The sequence below is a fragment of the Malaclemys terrapin genome, chromosome 7 (genome assembly GCF_027887155.1).
Source record: "Malaclemys terrapin pileata isolate rMalTer1 chromosome 7, rMalTer1.hap1, whole genome shotgun sequence".
NCBI lineage: Eukaryota > Metazoa > Chordata > Testudines > Emydidae > Malaclemys > Malaclemys terrapin.
In genome coordinates, this window is record NC_071511.1 from 127,351,494 (window position 1) to 127,375,460 (window position 23,967).

The 23,967-nt window shown below is 55.5% G+C and overlaps 1 protein-coding gene across 3 annotated transcripts in view; it reads left to right on the forward strand.

Moving 5' to 3' along the window:
- The first annotated feature begins 1,413 nt into the window (after positions 1–1,413).
- The window catches only part of R3HCC1L (R3H domain and coiled-coil containing 1 like), a 51,437-nt gene continuing 28,883 nt past the window's right edge, over positions 1,414–23,967 (forward strand). The window contains exons 1-3 of one of the 3 annotated variants that reach the window (XM_054034635.1): positions 1,414–1,471; positions 3,689–3,870; positions 4,952–5,055. In XM_054034635.1, the coding sequence (XP_053890610.1) occupies positions 5,022–5,055 (34 nt within the window). In that variant the 5' untranslated portion in view covers positions 1,414–1,471; positions 3,689–3,870; positions 4,952–5,021. The remainder of the gene's footprint in view (positions 1,472–3,688; positions 3,871–4,951; positions 5,056–23,967) is intronic. The other 2 variants (XM_054034636.1, XM_054034637.1) reach the window with 2 other exon arrangements.

The following is a 23,967-nucleotide window of genomic DNA, read 5'->3' on the forward strand; positions in this document are numbered from 1 at the left end:
TCACTCCCAGTGGGGAAATGGGTTTAACCCTAACACGGGTCTATGGGGGCAAACGAAGGAGCCAAGGGCAGAAAGGAAGCGGCCGGGTGTGTCTGGTTACCAGACTCTTCCTGGAGAGAGCATCCACTCTGAACCCCGACAGCAGCTCTCGTATGCCACAGGCTTTCCGACAGACCGGGCTGGGCCTGTCCGCCCCACAGGGGCTCTCGTGTGCCACGGGCTGTCTAGGGGGTGATGATCGCTGGGCCCTGTCCGTTCCACGGGGGTTCTCGTGTGCCACGGGCTTTCCGACAGACCAGGCCGGGCCTGTCCGCCCCACAGGGGCTCTCGTGTGCCACGGGCTGTCTAGGGGGTGATGATCGCTGGGCCCTGTCTGCTCCAAGGGGGTTCTCGTGTGCCACGGGCTGTCTAGGGGGTGATGATCGCTGGGCCCTGTCCGCCCCACGGGGGCTCTCGTGTGCCACGGGCTGTCTAGGGGGTGATGATCGCTGGGCCCTGTCCGTTCCACGGGGGTTCTCGTGTGCCACGGGCTGTCTAGGGGTGAGATTGCTGGGCCCTGTCCGTTCCATGGGGGCTCTCGTGTGCCACGGGCTGTCTAGGGGGTGATGATCGCTGGGCCCTGTCCGTTCCACGGGGGTTCTCGTGTGCCACGGGCTTTCCGACAGACCAGGCCGGGCCTGTCCGCCCCACAGGGGCTCTCGTGTGCCACGGGCTGTCTAGGGGGTGATGATCGCTGGGCCCTGTCTGCTCCAAGGGGGTTCTCGTGTGCCACGGGCTGTCTAGGGGGTGATGATCGCTGGGCCCTGTCCGCCCCACGGGGGCTCTCGTGTGCCACGGGCTGTCTAGGGGGTGATGATCGCTGGGCCCTGTCCGCCCCACGGGGGCTCTCGTGTGCCACGGGCTGTCTAGGGGGTGATGATCGCTGGGCCCTGTCCGCCCCACGGGGGCTCTCGTGTGCCACGGGCTTTCAGGCCCCTGTTCTCAGAGCGAGGTGCCCGAGTCCAGTCCTCTGCCCCGGGCGCTCCCGGGGGGCGAGGTTGGGCCCTGCCCCCCCCAGCGCTGCCACCCGCCGGGCACTGAGCGCTCCCGGGGGCGCCCGCAGGGGAGAGTCACAAATCAAAAGGGAGGGGCAGGGGCAGGGGCCGCCCCCCCCCCGTGTCAGGGGGTGGGGGCGGGGCGGGGGCGCCCCAGTCGCAGGGGGCGGGGGAGGGGAGGGGGAGGGGCGGGGGCGCCCCAGTCGCAGGGGGCGGGGGAGGGGAGGGGGAGGGGCGGGGGCGCCCCAGTCGCAGGGGGCGGGGGAGGGGCGGGGGCGCCCCAGTCGCAGGGGGCGGGGGAGGGGAGGGGGAGGGGCGGGGGCGCCCCAGTCGCAGGGGGCGGGGCGGACACTACATTTCCCATCGCCCCCCGCGGCGGCCGGAAGCGGCAGGAGGACGCGGCAGCGGCGACCCCGGCCCGGCGGCCCCGTCACCCGGTAACCGGCCCCCGCCCCCTCCCCCCAGTGCCCCTCCCCTCGTGTACCCCCCGGCGCCCCGAGCCCCCCGCCCGCCCCCCTGCCCAGTCTCCAGCGCCCCCCAGCTCCCCTGGCCCCCAGAACCGCCTGACCCCAGGGCTTCACCTCCCCGAGCCCCCCGCCCCTCTCAGTTCCCTCTGCCCCCCAGCCAGTGCTCCCCGAGCCCCCCAGTCACCCCAGCCCCCAGCGCCTTCTGCCCCCCAGTTCCCTCTGCCCCCCAGCCAGTGCTCCCCGGGCCCCCCAGTCACCCCAGCCCCCAGCGCCTTCTGCCCCCCAGTTCCCTCTGCCCCCCAGCCAGTGCTCCCCGGGCCCCCCAGTCACCCCAGCCCCCAGCGCCTTCTGCCCCCCAGTTCCCTCTGCCCCCCAGCCAGTGCTCCCCGGGCCCACCAGTCACCCCAGCCCCCAGCGCCTTCTGCCCCCCAGTTCCCTCTGCCCCCCAGCCAGTGCTCCCCGGGCCCCCCAGTCACCCCAGCCCCCAGCGCCTTCTGCCCCCCAGTTCCCTCTGCCCCCCAGCCAGTGCTCCCCGGGCCCCCCAGTCACCCCAGCCCCCAGCGCCTTCTGCCCCCCAGTTCCCTCTGCCCCCCAGCCAGTGCTCCCCGGGCCCCCCAGTCACCCCAGCCCCCAGCGCCTTCTGCCCCCCAGTTCCCTCTGCCCCCCAGCCAGTGCTCCCCGGGCCCCCCAGTCACCCCAGCCCCCAGCGCCTTCTGCCCCCCAGTTCCCTCTGCCCCCCAGCCAGTGCTCCCCGGGCCCCCCAGTCACCCCAGCCCCCAGCGCCTTCTGCCCCCCAGTTCCCTCTGGGTCCCAGACCCGCAGCTGCCCCTTGTTTCCCCTCTCGCTGGGCCCGGCCCCCCCGGCGGGTCGCGGGGTGCGGGCACTCGGGGCTGGGGGTGCTCAGATGTGGGGGGGTGACCGTTCCTGAGGCTCCGAGCTGCGCCCCCTCACTTTGGATTGGGGCGGGGGGAGGTGCTCCGCTCTGAGTGGGCGCTGGCTTTGGGGTGACGCAGAGGCAGCCGACCCCTGGCTATGCCCCTTTGGCGTATGAGCCGGGAGCGATGCCCTGTGCCCATCCGATCCCCCTGGCCCTGCTCCACGGGATTCAGGGATCCTTTCCCTCTGGGCCAGGTGCTGCGAGCTCCCCGCTGCAGGAGTGTCAGCCTGCCCTGTCCCCAGGCTGTGGGCCAGGAGGGGTGGTGGGAGCAGCGCTGGAGTGGCTGTTAATAAGCCCGCAGGATGGATGAAGCCCTGTAACTCCTGAGAGCTTATTGAATTACAGAGAGATTCCAGTTGTCAGAGCACTCGACAGAAGGAAGTTATATGGTGTCCCTCCGCAGCGCGGCGCCTCCCTTCCCACAGACCGCTCCAGGCTCCCTCTCCCTCATAAAACATGTGCCCGTCTTCCCGTCCGCCAGGGTCTGGTTTTCACTGTCTCCTGCCAGCCCTTGGTGTATCCTCCATTCTTCACACCCAGCCTGGGTTCTCTGGAACTGCCCCTCCCGCTGCCTGTGTCCTCACATGGGGTCAGGGCTTAGCAGCATTAGCAGACAAGCCCGGGGCTGGACAGGGTGATGCTCTGAAATCCCAGCAGCACTTTGACTGCTGAGCCAGGAGGTCTGGGGAAGAGGGCAGAGCCAGCAGCCCCTAGTCTGGGTGTGTGTGAGGCAGAATGGGGGCAATGCAGGCAGCCCCTGGCATGGGGGGGCAGGAAGTGGGGGTGAGCGGTGCTGGCAGCCCCCAGTATGGAGGGCATGAGGTAGGGATGGGCGGTGCAGGCAGCCCCTGGAGTGTGTGTGTGGGGGGTGGGCAGTGTAGGTAGCCCCCGGCGTGGGGAGCATGAGGCTGGGGTGGGCGGTGCAGGCAGCCCCTGGTGTGCGGTGGGGGTGGGCGGTGCAGGCAGCCCCTGGAGTGTGTGTGGGGGGGTGGGCGGTGCAGGCAGCCCCCGGCGTGGGGAGCATGAGGCTGGGGTGGGCAGTGCAGGCAGCCCCCAGTGTGGGGGGTGTGAGGCGGGGGTGGGCGGTGCAGGCAGCCCCCGGTGTGGGGGGGGTGGGCAGTGCAGGCAGCCGCCAGCCCCTGCTCTGGAATTGGGGCCGGAGCGGTGCCAGCAGCCTGTGTGAAGTGTGAGTGGTACAAGGGCTGTCGTTGGCAGGACTCCTGACTGGTGGTGGTCCTCTGCCCTTCTAGAGCTGTTCATGTACAGAGCTGGACGGCTTTGCTGGTGTGTTATGAAGACTCCGCGCCCCGGGGATGTGGTAGAGATCGCTCACCCCCAGTGAGCTGTCCCCTCGAGGAGGGGCCTGGCAGCTGTTCAGCAGTGCATGGCACTGCCACCCCCGTGGTGAGGCGAGGAAGAGCAAGCGGCACAGGTCAGTTAGGCAGAAGGGAATTACCCAGCTGGGAGGTGGCCAAGACAAGAGGGTGACAGGGCTGCACCTGCCATGGGCTCTTTGATCACAAGCAGACAACCTCTGCTGCACGTCGCCTATGAAGGAAGTGGCAGGGTGTGGACTGAGTCCTAACCCCGAGGGAACAGCGTCACCTCCTGCAGCATCTTCGAGCTTGTCCTGGCTGGCGGTGAGATCTGGCAGGGCCCCAGGCAGGGCGAGCGGCTGGCTGCTGTTGTCCTGGCTGAGTGGTCAGTTGCCAAGTTACATAGATTTTGCTCTTTTAATCCGCTCATTCTTACAGCACCCAAGCCTGTGCCTGGGGCCTCCTAGACCACGTGCTGCCTGGGTTCCCTGCCCAAAGCACTTCCAGCCTTAGCCTGATGTGACGTGGGCAGCGAGGGGCGACCGGGTGGAGGCAGGCTCAGGGTGACAGTCGAAAAGTCTCCCAGCAAAGGCCAGTGGTGTTGGAAGCTAAGCTCCCACTGGCTCTAAGGCAGAGGTGCCTCTTGGTGGCTGTCTAGGTCTTGGTTAATTCCCCCCTCGTCACGGGGGGGAGCTGGGGCCTCCAGTTGTATGCGGCCCTGGGATCTTACTGTTGCTTTCAGACTCCCTCCTCTCCCCTGTTTGTCGTGCTCACGGGGTCCTGTTCTCAGTGAGGTTGCTGGCTCTTTGGGGCTGGGACCAGATCCTCCCCTCTGCATTGCCTCAGCATAGGGGTGGTCAGGGCCTTCTGTATGCAGCAAACAGGAATGGAGCCTCAGCAGGACTCGGGGTGAGGTGAGGCAGGTGCTTTGGTCCGCAGGCTCTAGGAGCCTGGTGCAGGCCGGCGGGGCCGCGTGGAAGCCTTTGTGCGGGGAGGAGGTGAAGGAGGCCTGGAGCTGATGCCAGGGGCGTGCGGGGAGGGCACAGATCCGAAAAGTGACCCGGTCAGAGATGCAGGCAGGGGCATGACCTGGGACCCAAGCGCCAGAAGTCTGAGCTTTGTGCTCCCCAAGGCGCTGAGCATCGATGCCAAGGCCAGAGGGACCATAGTGATTGTCTGCTCTGACCCCCTGTGCAGCACAGCCGGAGAGCTGCCCTGGATTCATTCCTGATGGAACTAGAGCAAAACATCCCATCTTGATTGAAAAATGGCCAGTGATGGAGACTCCACCATGGCCCTGGGTAAGTTGTTCCAATGGTTCGTTCCCCTTTGTTACACTGAATTTCTCTAGCTTCAGCTTCCAGCCATTGGATCTCATTAGATCTTTGTCTGTTGGGTGAGGAGCCCTCTCTGGTCAGATTCAAGGTGTGGGGGGGCGCCATGGCTGAGGCATCATGTGCCAGTGAGGAGGAGTTTGGAGGGCGTGGCGAGAGGGGAGGTTGTCTTCCTGGCCATGCAGCCTCTCCTTGGGCATCCTCCCTCCAGCCTCTCTCATCATTTCTGGTGCTTTTCTCTGAATTCCCCCATTTGCCAGAACAGGTTGGTACTGAAGGGCCGGGCTGGATCACAGCATTCAGGATGTGGGTTTCAGCTGCCTCTGCAGCCTGAAATAACACACATGCTTTCAGCATCACCCCATGTATCTCTCCGCTGTCCCAGTGAATGTCTGCGTGGGGCTGTTTTCCCCGGGTGTATTCACCACACTTTTCCAGGCTGAATTCTCCTGTATTTCCAACCTCGCTAGGTTCCTTTGAATTATTTATCTGCGCTTTCCAGTGTTTGCAACACCTCTCTGCTCCGGCTCATCTGCAAATTTAATTATAATTCATTATTCAAGTCAAATGTTGTGAGTCCGTGTCAAACGATACCCTGGTGGCCAGTGGTTGTCCAAAAGCTCTGGCCAGTAATCCTTGTAAAAGAACTCGTGTTCTGGATAACCCCCGTGGCTTCCCTCAACATTTGCAGAGCGTCTCTTTGGTGTTTGTTCCATTCTTTCACTAGAGATTGCGGTTGGATTTGCCATACGGTGGGGGTCGGGGTTATTGTTCCTTCTCGGATAGAAAATCAGTACCTCCTTTACGTTTTTCACTCCTCTCCAGAGCTCCGTGATTTTTTACCAATATTGTCTGTAGTTCGGTAGGTTAATTAGCTGACTCCTTGATACCCTACAGTGCCTGGCACCCCGATGAGCTGATTTTATAGAGAGCGATCTTTGGTTTCTATTTTCTTTTACCAGCAGCTGTTTTCACAAGTCCTTATTTGGGTGGTTAAAGACATTTAAATAATCTCAGCCTTTTTTGAATCCTGGTTAATTTTATCTCCATCCTTATTTATTAATAGACCTACTTTCTCTCTAGTGCTGATCCTGTCCCTGATATATTTGTAAAATCCCTTCGTGTTCCCCTTAGCCCTTCATGTCATTAACTCATTCTGCTTTTTGTTGCCTTTTCTTTTCCCTGCAGCTTTGTAGGGACAGTATCGACTTACAAATCACAGCCCTGTCTGAAAATGTTTCCCTTCTATTGTTGCAGGTATCTCTTAAGAGCATCAGGGGAAAGGCTTGATTGAAATCTCTCTGTTTTCCAGTGAGATTCCTGTGTGCCTTTGACAGCACTCCAGCTTTCACTGTCTTCCCTTTACAGTTTATTTCCCCTGCTGTTTGAGTGGATCTTTCACACAGCAACAGGGGACAGAGACATTTTAAAAGCACACCAGTCGGCAGGGGTCTCAGGGCAGGAGTAGCTGTGGAGCTACTCCCCAGGCACTTTTGAGAACTGACTCGCTTTGTGCTTTACTCTGTGCCTTTCTTTGGCTCTGTCTGTGGGTTCAGTCCCCCGCCCCATTTCTCCATTGCCAGGGCAGCTTCCTGTATCCTCAGCTCTGCCTCTCCCTGGCATGTACGGCCCCTCCCTTGAGTGTCTGAGCTAGTCCCTTTGTGGAGCGGATTGGATAGGGGTCGCTGAAGAGTGGTTACCTCTGCTTGCCTCTGAGCTGGTCTGGATCAGGTGAGTGCCAGGAGCTGTGTTCTGAAAGGCAGCCCTGTGGAGAGGTGTCGGACCTTCCCCTGGCCAGGGCTCTGCCTGCAAAGGGTACTGCTATTCTCTGTCCCTAGTCCCTTTAGGATCCTTGACAGGGCGGCAGGGCCGGTTCCGAAGTGACCAGAGGAGCAAGCAGATGGGAGTTTTGCAAGGGAGAGTGACAGCCAGATACACCTAACAAACATGCTCTACACTTAGGCCAATAACCCCCCCCCCCCCCCCCCCAAAGACCGAACAAACAAATGAAACCCCTGCAAGAGTAAAAATAAGGCAAAGATCGCGGGCAGCCATCCAGCAGCGGAGTGGGGGTGTCCAGCATATTGCACTGAACGCAGCATGTCTGATTGGGCAGGGTGCGCTTGTGAGCATTCAGTGCACGCAGCTCCTGGCCTTCAGACAACAAGCGTGGGCTCTGGAGACCACAGTGGCTGAAGTGGAGGAGCTAAGAGAGACAGAGAGGTGCATAGAGGAGACTTTTCCGGACACAGCAGAGTGGTCCCACCCCCTGTCTGACAGCACTGTGCTGTCGAGGAGGATGAAAGTCTCGGGGAAAGAGAACATCAGGCTGGAGTGGAAGGAAACGATCCCATAGTTGGGACCCGTCTTCCAGGTGATGTCATGGTATCCAGGTGATGTCATGGTGCATCTGAAGAAGTGGGTTTTGTACCCACAAAAGCTTATGCCCAAATAAATCTGTTAGTCTTTAAGTTGCCACCGGACTCCTTATGGTATCCTCTGGCACTGAGGTCCCCAGTTATTAGGAAGGCAATAGTACTGCGGGATTTGATTATTACAAATATAGATAGCTGGGTTTGTGATGACTAGGAGAACCTCATGGTGACTTGCCTGCTGGGTGCCACCACTTGAGGCATGAGCTGGTGGTCATGGTACATATAGATACCAGTGATATAGGGAAAAGCAGGTGAAAGGTTCTGGAGGCCAAATGTAGGCTGTTCGGTAAGAGATTGAAGTCCAGCACCTCCATGGTAGCATTCTCTGAAATGCTTCCAGTTCCATGCTCAGGGCCAGGTAGACAGGCAGAACTGCAGGGCCTCAGTGCGTGGATAAGATGATTTTGGGAGGAGGGATCTAGATTTATTAGGAACGGAATATTTTGGGAAAGGAGGATATCCTAGTAAAGAGGAGACGATAGAAGCTGATAAAATACAGGTAGGAACTGAAGAGAAATAGTCAAATGAAAAAGAGTCCCATTCAGTTCCATCACATGCAGGCAGGCAACCAAATAGTGACACATTTTGTCAGTACTTGTGTACAAATGCTAGAAGACTAAATACTAAGATGGGTGAACTTGAGTACCTGGTAGTAAATGAGGATATTGCTATAATAGGCATCACAGAAACTTGGTGGAATAATGATAATTGATGGGACATTGTAATACTAGGGTATGAAATATGTAGGCATGACAGAGTAGGTCACACTGATGAGCTAGTGGCACTGTATGTGAACGGTTTCAGAGTAACAGCCGTGTTAGTCTGTATCCGCAAAAAGAAGAACAGGAGTACTTGTGGCACCTTAGAGACTAACAAATTTATTAGAGCATAAGGTTTCGTGGACTACAGCCCACTTCTTAGCTATGCATCCGAAGAAGTGGGCTGTAGTCCACGAAAGCTTATGCTCTAATAAATTTGTTAGTCTCTAAGGTGCCACAAGTACTCCTGTTCTTCTTTTTACTGTATGTGAAAGAAAACATAGTCAAATATAGTAAAAATGTTGACTGAAACTGTACCATAGAATCGCTATGGATAGAAATTCCGTTCTTGAATAGTAAGAGTAGCAACAGGAATATACTGCCGACTGCCGACCACCTGACCAGGGTGGTGACAGTGACTGTGAAATGCTCAGGGAGATTAGAGAGGCGACAAAAACAGAAAATCCAATAGTAATAGTGGATTTCAGCTACCCTGTATTGACCGGGTACATATCACTTCAGCCCAGGATGCAGAGATAAAATTTCTAGACACCATTAATGACTGTTTCTTGGAGCAGCTTGTCTTGGATCCTCCAAAGGGAGAGACAGTTCTTGATTTAGTCCTCTGTGGAGCACAGGATCTGGTCCAAGATGTGAATCGAGCGGAACCGCTTGGTAATAGCATCACAGATCCACAGGGCTGGTGCTCTGACCCCAGCTTTGGAACAGTCTCTCGGAAGAGCTTTTCAATGAGACAAACTTCCTAAGGGTCTTGCTTTTCTCCAGGGTAAGCCACACAGCTTCACCACCTCCTTAAGAACCTCTGGTCCTTCAGCACCTGTGCTTCACGCTGAGCTCCGGCCAGTGAGTCCAACTGAGGCAGACCCCGAGGGAGACGTGTAGAGGCTTAGGGAACCAGGCAGCTCCTCCGCCAGCGGCTGCAGGGACACTCAGCCAGCGTGGCCGACAGGCGGGTTTATTAGGTTTATTAGTTGACTGGACACAGCACAGGAAGTCCTTGGTTAGCCCAGAGAAAAGGAAGTGACTGCCTAGTCCATCCTGCTCAGCACAGAGCCCAACCCCCGTCCCTCTGACCTCTCTTTGTCCCAGTTCACTTAACTCCCACCTCACCCCCAGGCCTTTGTTCCCCAGCTGGGCAAACACAGCTTGGCTTTCTGCTGAGAGTTGGGGCCATCCATGGTGGCTGGTCGCTAGGGATCAAAGTCCCAGTGATTGGGGTTGCCATTGTCTTCTCACAAACTCCCTGGATATGGGGCCCAAGCCCCAGACAGCTGGGAGCCATCCACACCTGAGTCTCTGAGCTGCTGCAGAGAGCAAACAGCCCTTTCTACCCCTGGGGTAACCCTGCAGCACATAAGGGAAACTGAGTAACAGGCTTCAGAAAAATATTTGAAAAACTTTCCACTCTGTCATAAATAGTGACCATAATGAAGTTAAATTTCATATCCTTGTAGGGTGGAAAATACTAAAGCAGGGGTAGGCAACCTATGGCACATGTGCCGAAGGCGGCACGCAAGCTGATTTTCAGTGGCACTCACACTGCCCAGGACCTGGCCACCGGTCCGGGGGGCTCTGCATTTTAATTTAATTTTAAATGAAGCTTCTTAAATATTTTGAAACCTTATTTACTTTACATACAACAATAGTTTAGTTATATATTATAGGCTTATAGAAAGAGACCTTCTAAAAAGGTTAAAATGTATGACTGGCACGCGAAACCTTAAATCAGAGTGAATAAATGAAGACTCGGCACAGCACTTCTGAAAGGTGGCCGACCCCTGTACTAAAGAAACCCACCACAGCAGCATTTAACTTCAAAAAGGGAGAACTACACACATGTGGAAGCCAGTTAATGGAGATTAACAGTCACAAGAGGGAAATGCCTGCAAGCTGCATGGGAACAACTTAAAAACGCCTCAGTAGACGCTCAAACGAAATGTATAACCCACATAAAAAAACAAGAGGGCCAAAAAATACCCCCCCCCCCGGCTAAACAGTGGAATAAAAGAGGTGGTTAGATGCAAAAAGGCATCCTTTAAAAATTGGAACTCAGATCCCAGTGAGGAAAATAGAAAAGCGCATAAGCTTTGACAAGTCAAGTGTAAAAGTATAATGAGTCAGGCCAAGAAAAACTTTGAAAAGCAACTAGCCAAAGACACACAAACTAACAGCAAAATGTTTTTAAGTACATCTGAGGCAGGAAGCTGCCAAACCGACAGTGGGGGACAATGGAGGTGCTAAAGGAGCACTCCAGGCAGACACGGCTGTTGCGGAGAAGCTAAATTAATTCTTTGCTTTGGTCTTCGCCGCACAGGATGCGAGGGAGATTCACACACCTGAACCATTCTTTTTCAGTACAGATCTGAGCAATTGTCCCAAATGGAGGTGTCAGTAGAGAAGGTCTGGGAAGAAACTGTTAAATTAAACAGTAATAAGTCACTAAGACCAGGTGTTATCCACCCAAGAGTTCTGAAGGAACTCAAATGAAATTGCAGAACTAGTAACTGGAGTACATACCCTATTGCTTCAGTCAGCCCCCAGACGACTGGAGGATAGCTAATGTAACAGTGATTTTTACAAAAGGCTCCAGAGGCGATCCTGGCAATTACAGGCTGGTAAGCCTAACTTCTGTGCCAGGGCAATTGGTTGAAACTAAAGAACAAAATTATCATACTCACAAATGAGCACAATATGTTGGGGAAGAGTCAACATAGCTTTTGTAAAGGGAAATCATGCCTCGCCAATCTATTAGAATTCTTTGAGGGGGTCAAGAAGCATGCGGAGCAGGGACGGCGCTTCCACTAGGCAACCCTCGGCAGTCGCCTAGGGTGGCAGGATTTGGGGGGGAGGCATTTTGCCGTCCTCGGCGGAAATTCGGTGGCGGGGGGTCCTTCTGCTCCAGGTCTTCGGCGGAAATTTGGCGGCGGCTCCTTCACTTGCTCCGGGACCCGCCGCCAAAGTGCCCCGAAGATGCGGAGCAGAAAGACGCCCGCCACCGAATGCTCAGAGGAGGAGCGCTGCCGCTTATGCAGAGAAAGGAGATCCAGTGGCTATAGTGTACTTGGATTTTCAGAAAGCCTTTGACAGGATCCCACACCAAAGACTCCTAAGCAAACTCCGCAGTTATGGGATAAGAGGGAAGGTTCTCTCACGGATCAGTAACTGGTTAAAAGATAGGAAACAAAGGGTAGGGATAAGTGGTTAGTTTTCAGAATGAAGAGAGTAAATAGTGGTGTCCCCCAGGGGTCTGTGCCTGGACCAATGCTGTTCAACATATTCAAAAATGATCTGGCAAAGGGGATGAACAGTCAGAGGGCAAAGTTTGCAGACGGTACAAAATTACTCAAGATAGTTAAGTCCAAAGCAGACTGTGAAGAGTTTCATAGATTCATAGATTCATAGATTCTAGGACTGGAAGGGACCTCGAGAGGTCATCGAGTCCAGTCCCCTGCCCGCATGGCAGGACCAAATACTGCCTAGACCATCCCTAGTAGACATTTATCTAACCTACCCTTAAATATCTCCAGAGACGGAGATTCCACAACCTCCCTAGGCAATTTGTTCCAGTGTTTAACCACCCTGACAGTTAGGAACTTTTTCCTAATGTCCAATCTAGACCTCCCTTGCTGCAGTTTAAACCCATTGTTTCTGGTTCTATCCTTAGAGGCTAAGGTGAACAAGTTCTCTCCCTCCTCCTTATGACACCCTTTTATATACCTGAAAACTGCTATCATGTCCCCTCTCAGTCTTCTCTTTTCCAAACTAAACAAACCCAATTCTTTCAGCCTTCCTTCATAGGTCATGTTCTCAAGACCTTTAATCATTCTTGTTGCTCTTCTTTGGACCCTTTCCAGTTTCTCCACATCTTTTTTAAAATGCGGCGCCCAGAACTGGACACAATACTCCAGCTGAGGCCTAACCAGAGCAGAGTAGAGCGGAAGAATGACTTCTCGTGTCTTGCTCACAACACACCTGTTAATGCATCCCAGAATCATGTTTGCTTTGTTTGCAACAGCATCACACTGTTGACTCATATTTAGCTTGTGGTCCACTATAACCCCTAGATCCCTTTCTGCCGTACTCCTTCCTAGACAGTCTTTTCCCATTCTGTATGTGTGAAATTGATTTTTCCTTCCTAAGTGGAGCACTTTGCATTTGTCTTTGTTAAACTTCATCCTGTTTAACTCAGACCATTTCTCCAATTTGTCCAGATCATTTTGAATTATGACCCTGTCCTCCAAAGTAGTTGCAATCCCTCCCAGTTTGGTATCATCCGCAAACTTAATAAGCGTACTTTCTATGCCAATATCTAAGTCGTTGATGAAGATATTGAACAGAGCCGGTCCCAAAACAGACCCCTGCGGTACCCCACTCGTTACGCCTTTCCAGCAGGATTGGGAACCATTAATAACAACTCTCTGAGTACGATTATCCAGCCAGTTATGCACCCACCTTATAGTAGCCCCATCTAATTTGTATTTGCCTAGTTTATCGATAAGAATATCATGCGAGACCGTATCAAATGCCTTACTAAAGTCTAGGTATACCACATCCACCGCTTCACCCTTATCCACAAGGCTCGTTATCCTATCAAAGAAAGCTATCAGATTGGTTTGACATGATTTGTTCTTCACAAATCCATGCTGGCTATTCCCTATCACCTTACCACCTTCCAAGTGTTGGCAGATGATTTCCTTAATTACTTGCTCCATTATCTTCCCTGGCACAGAAGTTAAACTAACTGGTCTGTAGTTACCTGGGTTGTTTTTAGTTCCCTTTTTATAGATGGGCACTATATTTGCCCTTTTCCAGTCTTCTGGAATCTCTCCCGTCTCCCATGACTTTCCAAAGATAATAGCTAGAGGCTCAGATACCTCCTCTATTAGCTCCTTGAGTATTCTAGGATGCATTTCATCAGGCCCGGGTGACTTGCAGGCATCTAACTTTTCTAAGTGATTTTTAACTTGTTCTTTTTTTATTTTATCCGCTAAACCTACCCCCTTCCCATTAGCATTCACTATGTTAGGCATTCCTTCAGACTTCTCGGTGAAGACCGAAACAAAGAAGTCATTAAGCATCTCTGCCATTTCCAAGTTTCCTGTTACTGTTTCTCCCTCTTCACTAAGCAGTGGGCCTACCCTGTCTTTGGTCTTCCTCTTGCTTCTAATGTATTGATAAAAAGTCTTCTTGTTTCCTTTTATTCCCGTAGCTAGTTTGAGCTCATTTTGTGCCTTTGCCTTTCTAATCTTGCCCCTGCATTCCTGTGTTGTTTGCCTATATTCATCCTTTGTAATCTGTCCTAGTTTCCATTTTTTATATGACTCCTTTTTATTTTTTAGATCGTGCAAGATCTCGTGGTTAAGCCAAGGTGGTCTTTTGCCACATTTTCTATCTTTCCTAACCAGCGGAATAGCTTGCTTTTGGGCCCTTAATAGTGTCCCTTTGAAAAACTGCCAACTCTCCTCAGTTGTTTTTCCCCTCAGTCTTGATTCCCATGGGACCTTACCTATCAGCTCTCTGAGCTTCCCAAAATCTGCCTTCCTGAAATCCATTGTCTCTATTTTGCTGTTCTCCCTTCTACCCTTCCTTAGGATTGCAAAGTCTATGATTTCATGATCACTTTCACCCAGGCTGCCTTCTACTTTCACATTCTCAACGAGTTCCTCCCTATTTGTTAAAATCAAGTCTAGAACAGCTTCCCCCCTAGTAGCTTTTTCAACCTTCTGAAATAAAAAGTTGTCTCCAATGCAGTCCAAGAATTTGTTGGATAGTCTGTTCCCCGCTGTGTTATTTTCCCAACATATATCCGGATAGTTGAAGTCCCCCATCACCACCAAGTCTTGGGCTTTGGATGATTTTGTTAGTTGCTTGAAAAAAGCCTCATCCACCTCTTCCACCTGGTTAGGTGGCCTGTAGTAGACGCCTAGCATGACATCTCCCTTGTTTTTTGCCCCTTTAAGCCTAACCCAGAGACTCTCAACACTTCCGTCTCCTATGTCCATCTCTACCTCTGTCCAAGTGTGTACATTTTTAATATATAAGGCAACACCTCCTCCCTTTTTCCCCTGTCTATCCTTCCTGAGCAAGCTGTACCCATCCACACCAACATTCCAATCATGTGTATTATCCCACCAAGTTTCAGTGATGCCAACAATGTCATAGTTGTATTTATTTATTAGCACTTCCAGTTCTTCCTGCTTATTCCCCATACTTCTCGCATTTGTATATAGGCATCTAAAATACTGGTTTGATCTTTCCTCCCAGTTTTTTCCTGACTCTCCTTTCTCTCTGCCAATATAGCCCACACTCCCTCTTGTTTCCGACTCATTTCCCCGGTCTCCATGTTCCCCACTTACCTGTGGGCTTTGTTCACCTGTCCCCGTCGAACCTAGTTTAAAGCCCTCCTCACTAGGTTAGCCAGTCTGTGTCCGAATAGGGTCTTCCCTCTCCTCGAAAGGTGAACGCCATCTCTGCCTAGCAGTCCTTCCTCGAATAGCATCCCGTGGTCTAGGAAGCCAAAGCCCTCCTGGCGACACCATCTTCGCAGCCAGGCATTCACCTCCATGATGCATCTGTCTCTGCCCGGGCCCCTACCTTTAACAGGAAGAATTGAAGAGAATACCACCTGTGCTCCAAACTCCTTCACCCGTGCTCCCAGAGCCCTGTAGTCACTCTTGATCCGCTCAGTGTCACACCGCGCAGTATCATTTGTGCCCACATGGATGAGTAGCATGGGGTAGTAGTCAGAGGGCCGGATAATCCTCGACAATGCCTCCGTAACGTCTCGGATACGGGCCCCCGGCAGGCAGCATACCTCTCGAGATGAAATGTCAGGGCGACAGATGGGCGCCTCCGTCCCCCTCAGCAGAGAGTCTCCGACCACCACTACCCTACGTTTCCTATTCGCAGTGGTGGCAGCAGACTCTCCAGCCTTAGGGGTACGAGGCTTCTCCTCCTTTACTGTAGGGAGTGATTCCTTCTTTCCTGTATCAAGAAGAGCATAACGGTTACCTATAACCACGGCAGGAGGGTTCGGAGCAAGGGTGGAGCACTGCCTGCTGCCAGAAGTAACCAGCTGCCAGCGTCCACCCTGAGCCATCTCCTCCTCCACCAGTGGTGTATCAGCAGTCCTGTGTACTGGGACAGCTACCTCAGCTGTCTCCACATGGACACTGTCGAGGAATTGCTCGTGGATACGGATGCTCCTCAACCTAGCCACCTCCTCCTGTAGCTCTCTCACCTGCTGCCTGAGAGATTCCACCAGCAGGCACCTTTCACATTGGATGGTCCCCCCAGCCTGGATATCCGTAAGTGGAAATTGCAAGTTACAGTCTTTGCAAAACCACACCAGGATCTGGGTAGAGGCATCCATGCTTAGGCACTCTGTCTGGCTACAGGCACAGGTGGAGGAGACAGTAGCAGTGCTGGCACAGGTGTTGCGGGTCTTCCTAACCATCGTAAGCCTCCCTCTGTCAAACTCCCGTCTGCAGCCCCCTGTCAGCTGAAAGGGTTGTTTAAGCAAACAGTTAGAATGTAGTTGCTTTATAGGTATTAAGGGGAATCAAGAGAAAACAGATGGAACCGGCAAGGGACCCTCGCCCCCTTCCTGCTCCCCTTCCAAACTCCCTTGCGAAACTCCCTGTTAGCAGCCCCTGTTCGCAAAGTTACAAAGTTACAAAGGGATCTCCCAAAACTGTGTGACTAGGCAACAAAATGAAACTTGAAATTCAAATTGATAAGTGCCAAGTAATGCACATTGGAAAACATAATCCCAACTGTACATACAACATGATGGGGTCTAAATTAGCTGTTACCTCTCAAGAAAGAGATCTTGGCGACATCATGGATAGTTCTGTGAAAACATCCACTCAATGTGCCGCAGCACTCAGAAAAGCGAACAGAATGGTAGGAACCATTAGGAAAAGGACAGATAATAAGACTGAGAATTTCATAATGCCTCTCTATAAATCCATGGTACGCCCACACCTTGAATATTGCATGCGATTCTGGTTGCCCCGTCTCAAAAAAGATAAATCAGAACTGGAAAAGGCGCAGAGAAAGGCAACAAAGATGATCAGGGGGATAGAACAGCTTCCATACTAGGAGAGATTAAAAAGACTGGGATTGTTCTGCTTGGAAAAGAGATGTCAGGGGACTGGGGGGTTATGATAGAGGTCTAAAATCATGACTGGGGTGGAGAAAGTGAATAGGGAAGTGTTATTTACCCCTTCACATATCAGACAAGCCAGGGGTCACCCAATGAAACTAATAGGCAGCAGGTTTACAATGGAAATACTTCACACAAAGCACAGTCAGCCTGTGTTACTGGTTGCCAGGGGGTGTTGGGAAGGCCAAAAGTATAAGTGGGTTCAAAAAAAGAATTAGGTAAGTTTCTGAAGGACAGATCCATCAACAGCTATTAGCCAAGATAGTCAGGTATTTAACCTCACGCTCTGTGTGTCCTTAAGCCTCTGACAGCCAGAAACTGGGACTAGCCAATGGGACGGCTCACTCGGTAATTGCCCTGTTCTGCTCATTCCCTCTGAAGCACCTGGCCCTGGCCGTTGTCAGAAGACAGGACACTGAGCTAGGTGGACCACTGCTCTGGCCTGGCCTGGCCATTTGTACTGAATGGCTGTGGGATTGGTGCCTGATGCGCCTGCTAGGGTGTGTTTAGTCCGGCCCAGTGCAGATCATGACACTTGGATTTGTGTGTCTGTCGCGGTGGCAGCGGACTGCTTGGGGTGCGGCAGGCCCTGAGCAGTGCTTGGGGCACCTGCCTTCCCCATACAGTACCTGCTCCGACCCCGGCATTTGCAGTCCTCCTTCCCTGTGCTTGTGAAACAGTGCACTTCCCAGACCAGATGGTCCATGAACATGTTCAGTCTGGTGTCCCACCCCCAGTGCCCAGTTAGCAATCTGTCTGCTGGTGCTAGCGCAGTTAGAGATCCCCTGGCTTTGGGAAGCAGATGGGAGTGTGTGTGTGTGTGTGCGCACAGTGTGCACTCGGGGGGGGGGGGGGGGGGGTGTGTGTCTGGGCAGACCCCTGCCAGCACCAGTGCAGTAGGCGGCTCTGGCTGGCTGGGACTGAGTGCCCAGATGGGTCTGAAGCATCTGAGAAACTCTACAGGAATCCAGGTCCAAAGGGCTATGTGCTCCCGAGGAATGGGACGTGCCGGCGACTGACACGCTCCCCATGGCAGCCCCTTGTCTGCCAGCGTTCGGGGCTCCTTGTAGGGGCCCCGGGCCAGTTCTCAGCTCTGCAGTTGCGGGCGGCGTGGGGCTCTGCTCTAGGTGTGAGCGCTGTTGGGATGTGCCAGGAGGTGGGACGAGCTCTGCAGTCCAAAGGGGTTCGTAATCTGGGCTGGCTAGAGTCTCCTTGTCCCTGCAGTGTGAGAAGAGCCCAGTCTGCAGCAAGCTGTGAAGAGTGACATTGTGTGCGTGGAAGTGCTGCACTGACACATTGTGCTGTCCCACAGGGACACTTCCCAGCTCCCTGAGTGCTGCCACCAGCCTGCAGCAGCCCAGGAATCCTGGAGGGGAGGCTGGCAGGCATGTCCCAGTCACAGGGGAAGGAGGCAGGGCAGGGATAGGGCAGGTGCGTTCTGACGCCAGGTTCGGCTGGCACACTGCTGCAGCCCAGCCACCGCGGGCGCACCAGTCTGGGAGGAGAACGGCACATGCCTCCCCGCTCCTGCCCAAGGTGTTGCTGCTTCATTTTGTTGTCAAGGCTTTAAGGTTAACTATTCTATTGATGGAACTATGGATCGAGTGGAACTAGAAACCTCGAAGGCTAAAAATACAGCTCCCTGCCAGGAAATGAGGCAGCCTGCTGGGAGCGTGGCACTTTCACTTTTTCCAGGAACTGGCACACTGAGTGTGGATCCAGCAACCTGGGATCCATGCCCTGTGATGCCCCGCACGCCGCCTAGCGTCATTTATCTCCTGCTGATCCCAGCACCCTTCAGTAGAAAGGAGTGCAGGTTCCTATTGCATCGGGTGCTGCTCCACCTGGGGCTGGGATCGGGGGCCTCATGACGGGTGTCAGGGTGGGTGAGCCTAGCCTAGCCCTCGCTGTAGGTCGGTGTGGGGCAGGATACAAGGCCACCTGCTGCTGGGATGTTGAGTTGAAAAGGGCCCACCAGACCCCCGTGTTAACAGGTTGGGGTTGTTGCAGGCTATCGCTGGCCTACTAGTAATGTAACAAGCATGTTACAGCTTTACAATCTCTCATTGAAGAGACAGAACGAGAAGGCAGAACGGTTAAAGCATCTGACATGGAAAGAATCAGTCAGGCTTTGATGTCGTGATCTTCCTTGTTCCCGTTAGCGGCAGAGGCTTATCTCCTAGACAGTAGTGGCTGCTCTTGTGGGGGACAGGGCACCAGCTGAGCAGCTGCTGGTGCCGGAATCCACTCCTCTCTCCTCTAAGAGGAAGACACAAGGAGGAGCGAAAACAAGAGCTGAGATGGAGAGGGCAGCTTCTGTTTCTGGGGCGGACTCCCTTCCGCCCTGGCTGCTGGAGGGGCCGGGGCCCAGACACAGTGCGATCCCTCACGCTGACACCTGGCGCACCTGTGCCCGCGGCAGGCATTGCTTTTAGCTGTCTTGGTGGTCACAGGCTCACAGCAGCGTTGCAAAGTGGAGTCAGACTCTTGACACAGAAGTGAAAGAGAGGAGAGGGCGAACTAAGGTGGGGCAGCAAAGGACGCGGGGCGGGGCGACAGCAGGCAGCCAAGGCTCCTGTGCCAGGTGCTGGTCAGAATGTAGCTGGTGCTGTTGGAGGGGGGTGTCATCGGTTCCCTCTCTGGCAGGGATGCCGAGGGTGGTGTCCGGTGGCTGCAGGGCCCCAGGAGATGGTGGTAAAGCTTGCTCCTTCCAGTCCACGTCTCCTCTCCCATGTGAGCAGCGTCCTGGGCAGGGGCAGCCTCATCCATTGACATTAACCAGGTGAAACACAGTTTGATTTTACCTATAAATGTTTCCCCACGTCTGGAATCTTCCCGCTTGTTGTCATGGCAGCCGGTGACCTACCCGGAGCCCTGCAACCCCCTGGCCCGGTTCTTTGAACCGAACCAGCCCACTCTGTCCCAGGCTCGGCGCTGCCTTTTGCTGATTTGATGAGGCGGAGCTGGACTTTTGCTAAAGGCCGGGCTCTGCACAACAGGCCTTCGCTGGTGCAACCTCGGGCTCCGTACGTGACTGGGCTTTGGCTGCTGCTGGGCCAACCTACCTTCCTTGGCCCTGGGTGGTGCTCCTGAATCATCTAGTCTGGCGGACTGGAGCACACTAGCGAGGCATGGCCCCGCAGAAATGTACAGATGTGAGTCCAGGCAGGTCTCAGCCCCTGCTCTGGGTTTGGCTGGGGGTCGAGCCAGAGCCTGCAGAGCGAGTCCATGCTGGTGCTGCCTTCAGAGACTGGAGCCCCACTGCCTCTGCTGCGCACCTGCGTGTGCTCTCTGCCCCTGGCGTTTCTGTACATGGCGGGTGTGACGAAGTGGGACTGTTCTTAATGTTTCCTCTGAATACTGTAGGGTGCCTCAGTTTCCCCTATGCATTTCCACTCCATCATCGTCAGTTCATGCTGCTGCTGCTTCTCCTGCAGCTTCACTCCACGTCCCCAGCCAGCTCCAAAACTGACTCACCCTCCACCCCTCCTCTTCTGGGCTTTGTCCCTTTCCCGGGCCAGGCGGTCACCTGATGTCTTTGTTCTCCAACACCTTTAGCTATCTCCTTGCAGGGGGGAAGGGCCCTGGTCATTAGTTGCCAGGAGACAGAGTGTCGGCCATTTAGGTGCACTGGCCCTTTGCTCTGCAACAATTACACCCCCTTATCCCACCACCTAGCGACTTAAGAAATGCAAAGGGGAAACTGAGGCACCCACACAGTATTCAGAGGAAACATTAAGAACAGTCCTACTTGGTCACGGCAGGGCACAGCACAGAGGCGTCTTTGGGCTCCTCTGGGTGGCGGCTTGCTCAGCTGGTCCGGGAGCCGCCATGCTGTGTGGTGGGCAGCGGCAGTGTGAGGGGGTGAGCTGTGAAGTTACCTGCTCAGTGCAGTGTGAATGAGATGGAGCTGAGGGCCGTTGCCCTGCCCCCGGAGCGTGAAATGGGTTGGTGGTGACGCGTGGCCGGGCCGTGCAGTGGAGTGTGTAATGGGCTGGGGGTATGAGCTGCGTTACCCTGTGAAATAAACCTCCACATGCTGCAGCATGTTCCCTGCACGGTGTCCCACACTCCTGGGGTCCCCATGGGCTGCCTGGTGCAGTGACCCCACTGGCCCTGAAACGAGCAGCCCTGCTCCTGGCATACGCTGCACCAGCTGTGGTGTGGTCCACCTGCCCCCGGCTGCCGGTGTGTGACCCATATCCCCGCTGGGAATCTGCTGAGAGGAGAGTGCTTTGTGCCCGGCCTGCCGTGGCCTCTCCGTGTGCTCGTACGCCGCTGGACGCGTGGCTGGCTCTGACGCTGGAGGAGTGCGAGGCTGTGCCCAAGTGGAGAGCTGGCTGGCCGGGGGTGGGGGGAGGCTCCTCCCAGCACCAGGCGCTTGCTAATTGATCCCATCTGGCTGGGACGGGGAGGCAAGCTGAATGGGAATCCGCTCTTCTGAGAAGGCCATAAATCCTGAATAGGACGGTTCTCCTTGGAGGTGACTGGGGCTGCGTGTAGCTGCTCCAGCCGAGTGCTGCTGTTAATGGGGGCATGGGGGAGGCTCCGGGCCTGTCCCCTGTCCTAGCAGCTCCCCTCTGCGTCCCAGCTCTCAGGAAGGGTGACTGTGTGCAGCACTGGGTCTAGAGAAAGGCGGCCGCGGTCAGCCAGTGACCTGGAGCTGGGAAGCTGGCCTGAGCCTAGCCGGCTGCCGGCCCTGCTGGGCCGGGGGGAAGGCTGGTCCAGAGGATGCTGGCGCTGGAGTGTGTGGCAGCAGCAAGGAGGGAGCTGACCTCGGGGTCCCAGTGGGGCGTGGGGTCCCCAGGGCGGAATCTCCAAGCAGCTGACTGCTCCCTAGGAGAGCTGCAGCTAGGTGCAGTGGGGGAGCCCTTCTGGCCTGCGGGGAGTTTCTCTGCGGTTGGGGGACTAGCTCTTTTCCCACTAGATAGAGAAACGGTGGAGCTGAACTGCTGGGCTGGCAGGGAGAAGCCCTGGCGGAGAGGTGGCGGTGGGTGCCCTGCTGAAAGCTAACCTGGGTGAGTGAGCTCGGAGCCCTCAGGAGTTCTTTGCCCTTGCTTCTTGCTGAGCGTGTCTCGTTCCTGGGAAGGGCAGTCAGGGCTGTGCTAGCCCGGCTGCCTGGGGCAGATCTTTGTCCTGCACCTTTGGGTGAGGAGCAGAGGGGATAGGGAGGCTGCTGTGTGCCGGAGCCCTGCCCCATTGCCCCTTGGCAGTGATGGGGCAGGGTGTGCTGGGGGATCCTAGCTTTCCCCAAAGCTAACAGAGCTTCACGATCCTTCGGAGGAGCTGCTGCTGTTTGAGCTGGACCGTTCATGCCGCTCATTGACCTGCCGTAGATTGGCCAATGCCACAGTCCCGCTTTACCGTATCCCTGTCCACTTTGGGCAGTGGCATTTTTTGGATACCCCCTATAGTGAAATGAGTGCAGGGCATTGCTTGGCCAACGCTGTCAGGGCTCATGCCGCTGGTTCTGGAGGCCTCGGTGTACAGCTGGGCACTGCTCTGCGTGGGGCAGGCAGACCGGTCCCGTGAGAGTCCCCATGAAATACTGTACGTACCCTGTAAACTCTGCAGAGTGAAAACTCACTGGCTTAGAAAGGCCCCCAGAGTCCATGGGAAGCCCAGCGCCGCCGCCTCCCCTGAGCTGCCCTTCAGGTTCCTGCCTTGGTGCTGAGAAATGACCTACCCAGGCTGTGGGCGGCTTCTAGGCAGTCAGTGGAAAGAAGGGACCATTCTGCCAGTGGAATGACACAGGCTGCATGCGTATCTTTGGCTAGACAAAGGGGCCGGCTTCTCGTCCTCTGCTTCAGGGCCCGTCCTGCATGGGCCGGCTGCCTTCGTTCTGTGCAGCGCTAAAGTGGGGCATGGAGCCTTCCCTGTCGCGTAGCTAGCTGCTGTCTGGTCCCCTGGGCGATGCTTTCCGACAGGCTCTCCGGCTGCTGCAGGGGTGGTGGAATGTGTGCCCACTGCCCAAACCCCCGGGGAGCCGGCACTAACGGCCCTCTTGCTGGCACTCCCGGACGAAAGTTCAAACGGCGTGGGTGGAGGCCAGAGACGGAGCTCCCTTCCCTTCCTCCAGCTCAGCGCTGGGCACGGCGGGTCACGTGGGCTTCCACCCGCAGGGCTGTGCCTTGGTGTCACGGAGTATTGGGGGACTCAGGGCCCTGCACCCCCGGCTTCCTGCGATTCACCATGACTCTCAGCCAGCCAGTAAAGCAGAAGGTTTATTTGGATGACAGGAACACAGTCCAAGACAGGTCTTGCAGGCACAGACAACAGGGCCCCCCTCAGTTAGGTCCAGCTTGGGGTCCCAGGGCATCCCAGCCCACCCCCCTTTGGGGGGGTCAGAGCCATCTCTGCCTCCCAGCCATCTCTCCAGCCTGCTTCCAGCACTCTCCCTTCAGCGACCCCTCCCACAGCCTTTGTTCAGTTTCCCGGGCCCCGGAGTCACCTGACCTCCAACCCCTCTGGGTTCTCATGTTACAAGCTCAGGTATGTTCCCTCGGGCAGACTCCCATCCCCCGATGCAGACCATCCTAGTCACACTCCCCTGTCAGCATTCACACACCCCAGCAAGAACAGTCCCAGTTCGTCACACTTGGTACCTTTCAGCAGCACGGCAGTCGCAGAGTCGTTTGGCGGTCACTGCGCTGCGTGGGGATGGGGGTCCCTCTGAAAAGGGCGAGACTGCCGGGAGCTGGGCTGGCCACTGGCGTGAGCAAAGGGGGCTGGGTGTTTGTGCCTGAGTGTGTCTCCATCTCCTGGGGCCTGGAGTGCCGGCAGGTTGGGGAGAGCCATGAGAGACTCATCCATCATACAGGCTGCAGGGGAGCTGCCTGCAATCGCTGCTTTCCCCAGGCGGCCGGCCGGCCATCCATCCATCCATCAGCAGGATGGAATGAGATTTGGCGGAACAGGCGGCCCTGCAGCTGGGACACTTTCTAACCGACAATTGGGCCGTGGCTGAGGCCTGACCACAAAGTGCACCTGGGGTTTGGCCTGCTGTGGGTGTGCGCCTGCCTTCCCGGCACTGCCAGCCCAAGGAGTGCAGCCGAGCTGCCCTTCCCTTCCAGCCCCGGAGCGCTGGCTCCCTGTGTCTGCTCTGTTCTCACTGTGGAGCCGTGAGAGGTGGGCAGAGGACTGTCTGTGCTGCGTGTAAAGTGGGACGGGGACCCCGCCAGGAGCCCTTGGGAGCTGCTCCGGGGCCCTGGCCAGAGCTGTCGACGGCACACTCCTGCCCCTCTTCAGCCAGCCCCCCGGCGCCTGCTGTTGGTTCTGGAGGGATCCGTTTTCAGTTGGGGCGGGGGGCAGGGGAAGGAGCCTAATGCACCGGAGGTGCCTCGGAAATGAGAACCTTGGATGGATTCCTGGCCCTATTGATCCGCCGGCAGTTTCTGCATCCTGACGTTCGTAATCTCGGGCGGCTCTGAGGTTCCAGATTAATGGGCCCGGGAGCTGTCCATCCGTCACTTCACATTAATTACTGGAGAGGTGTTTT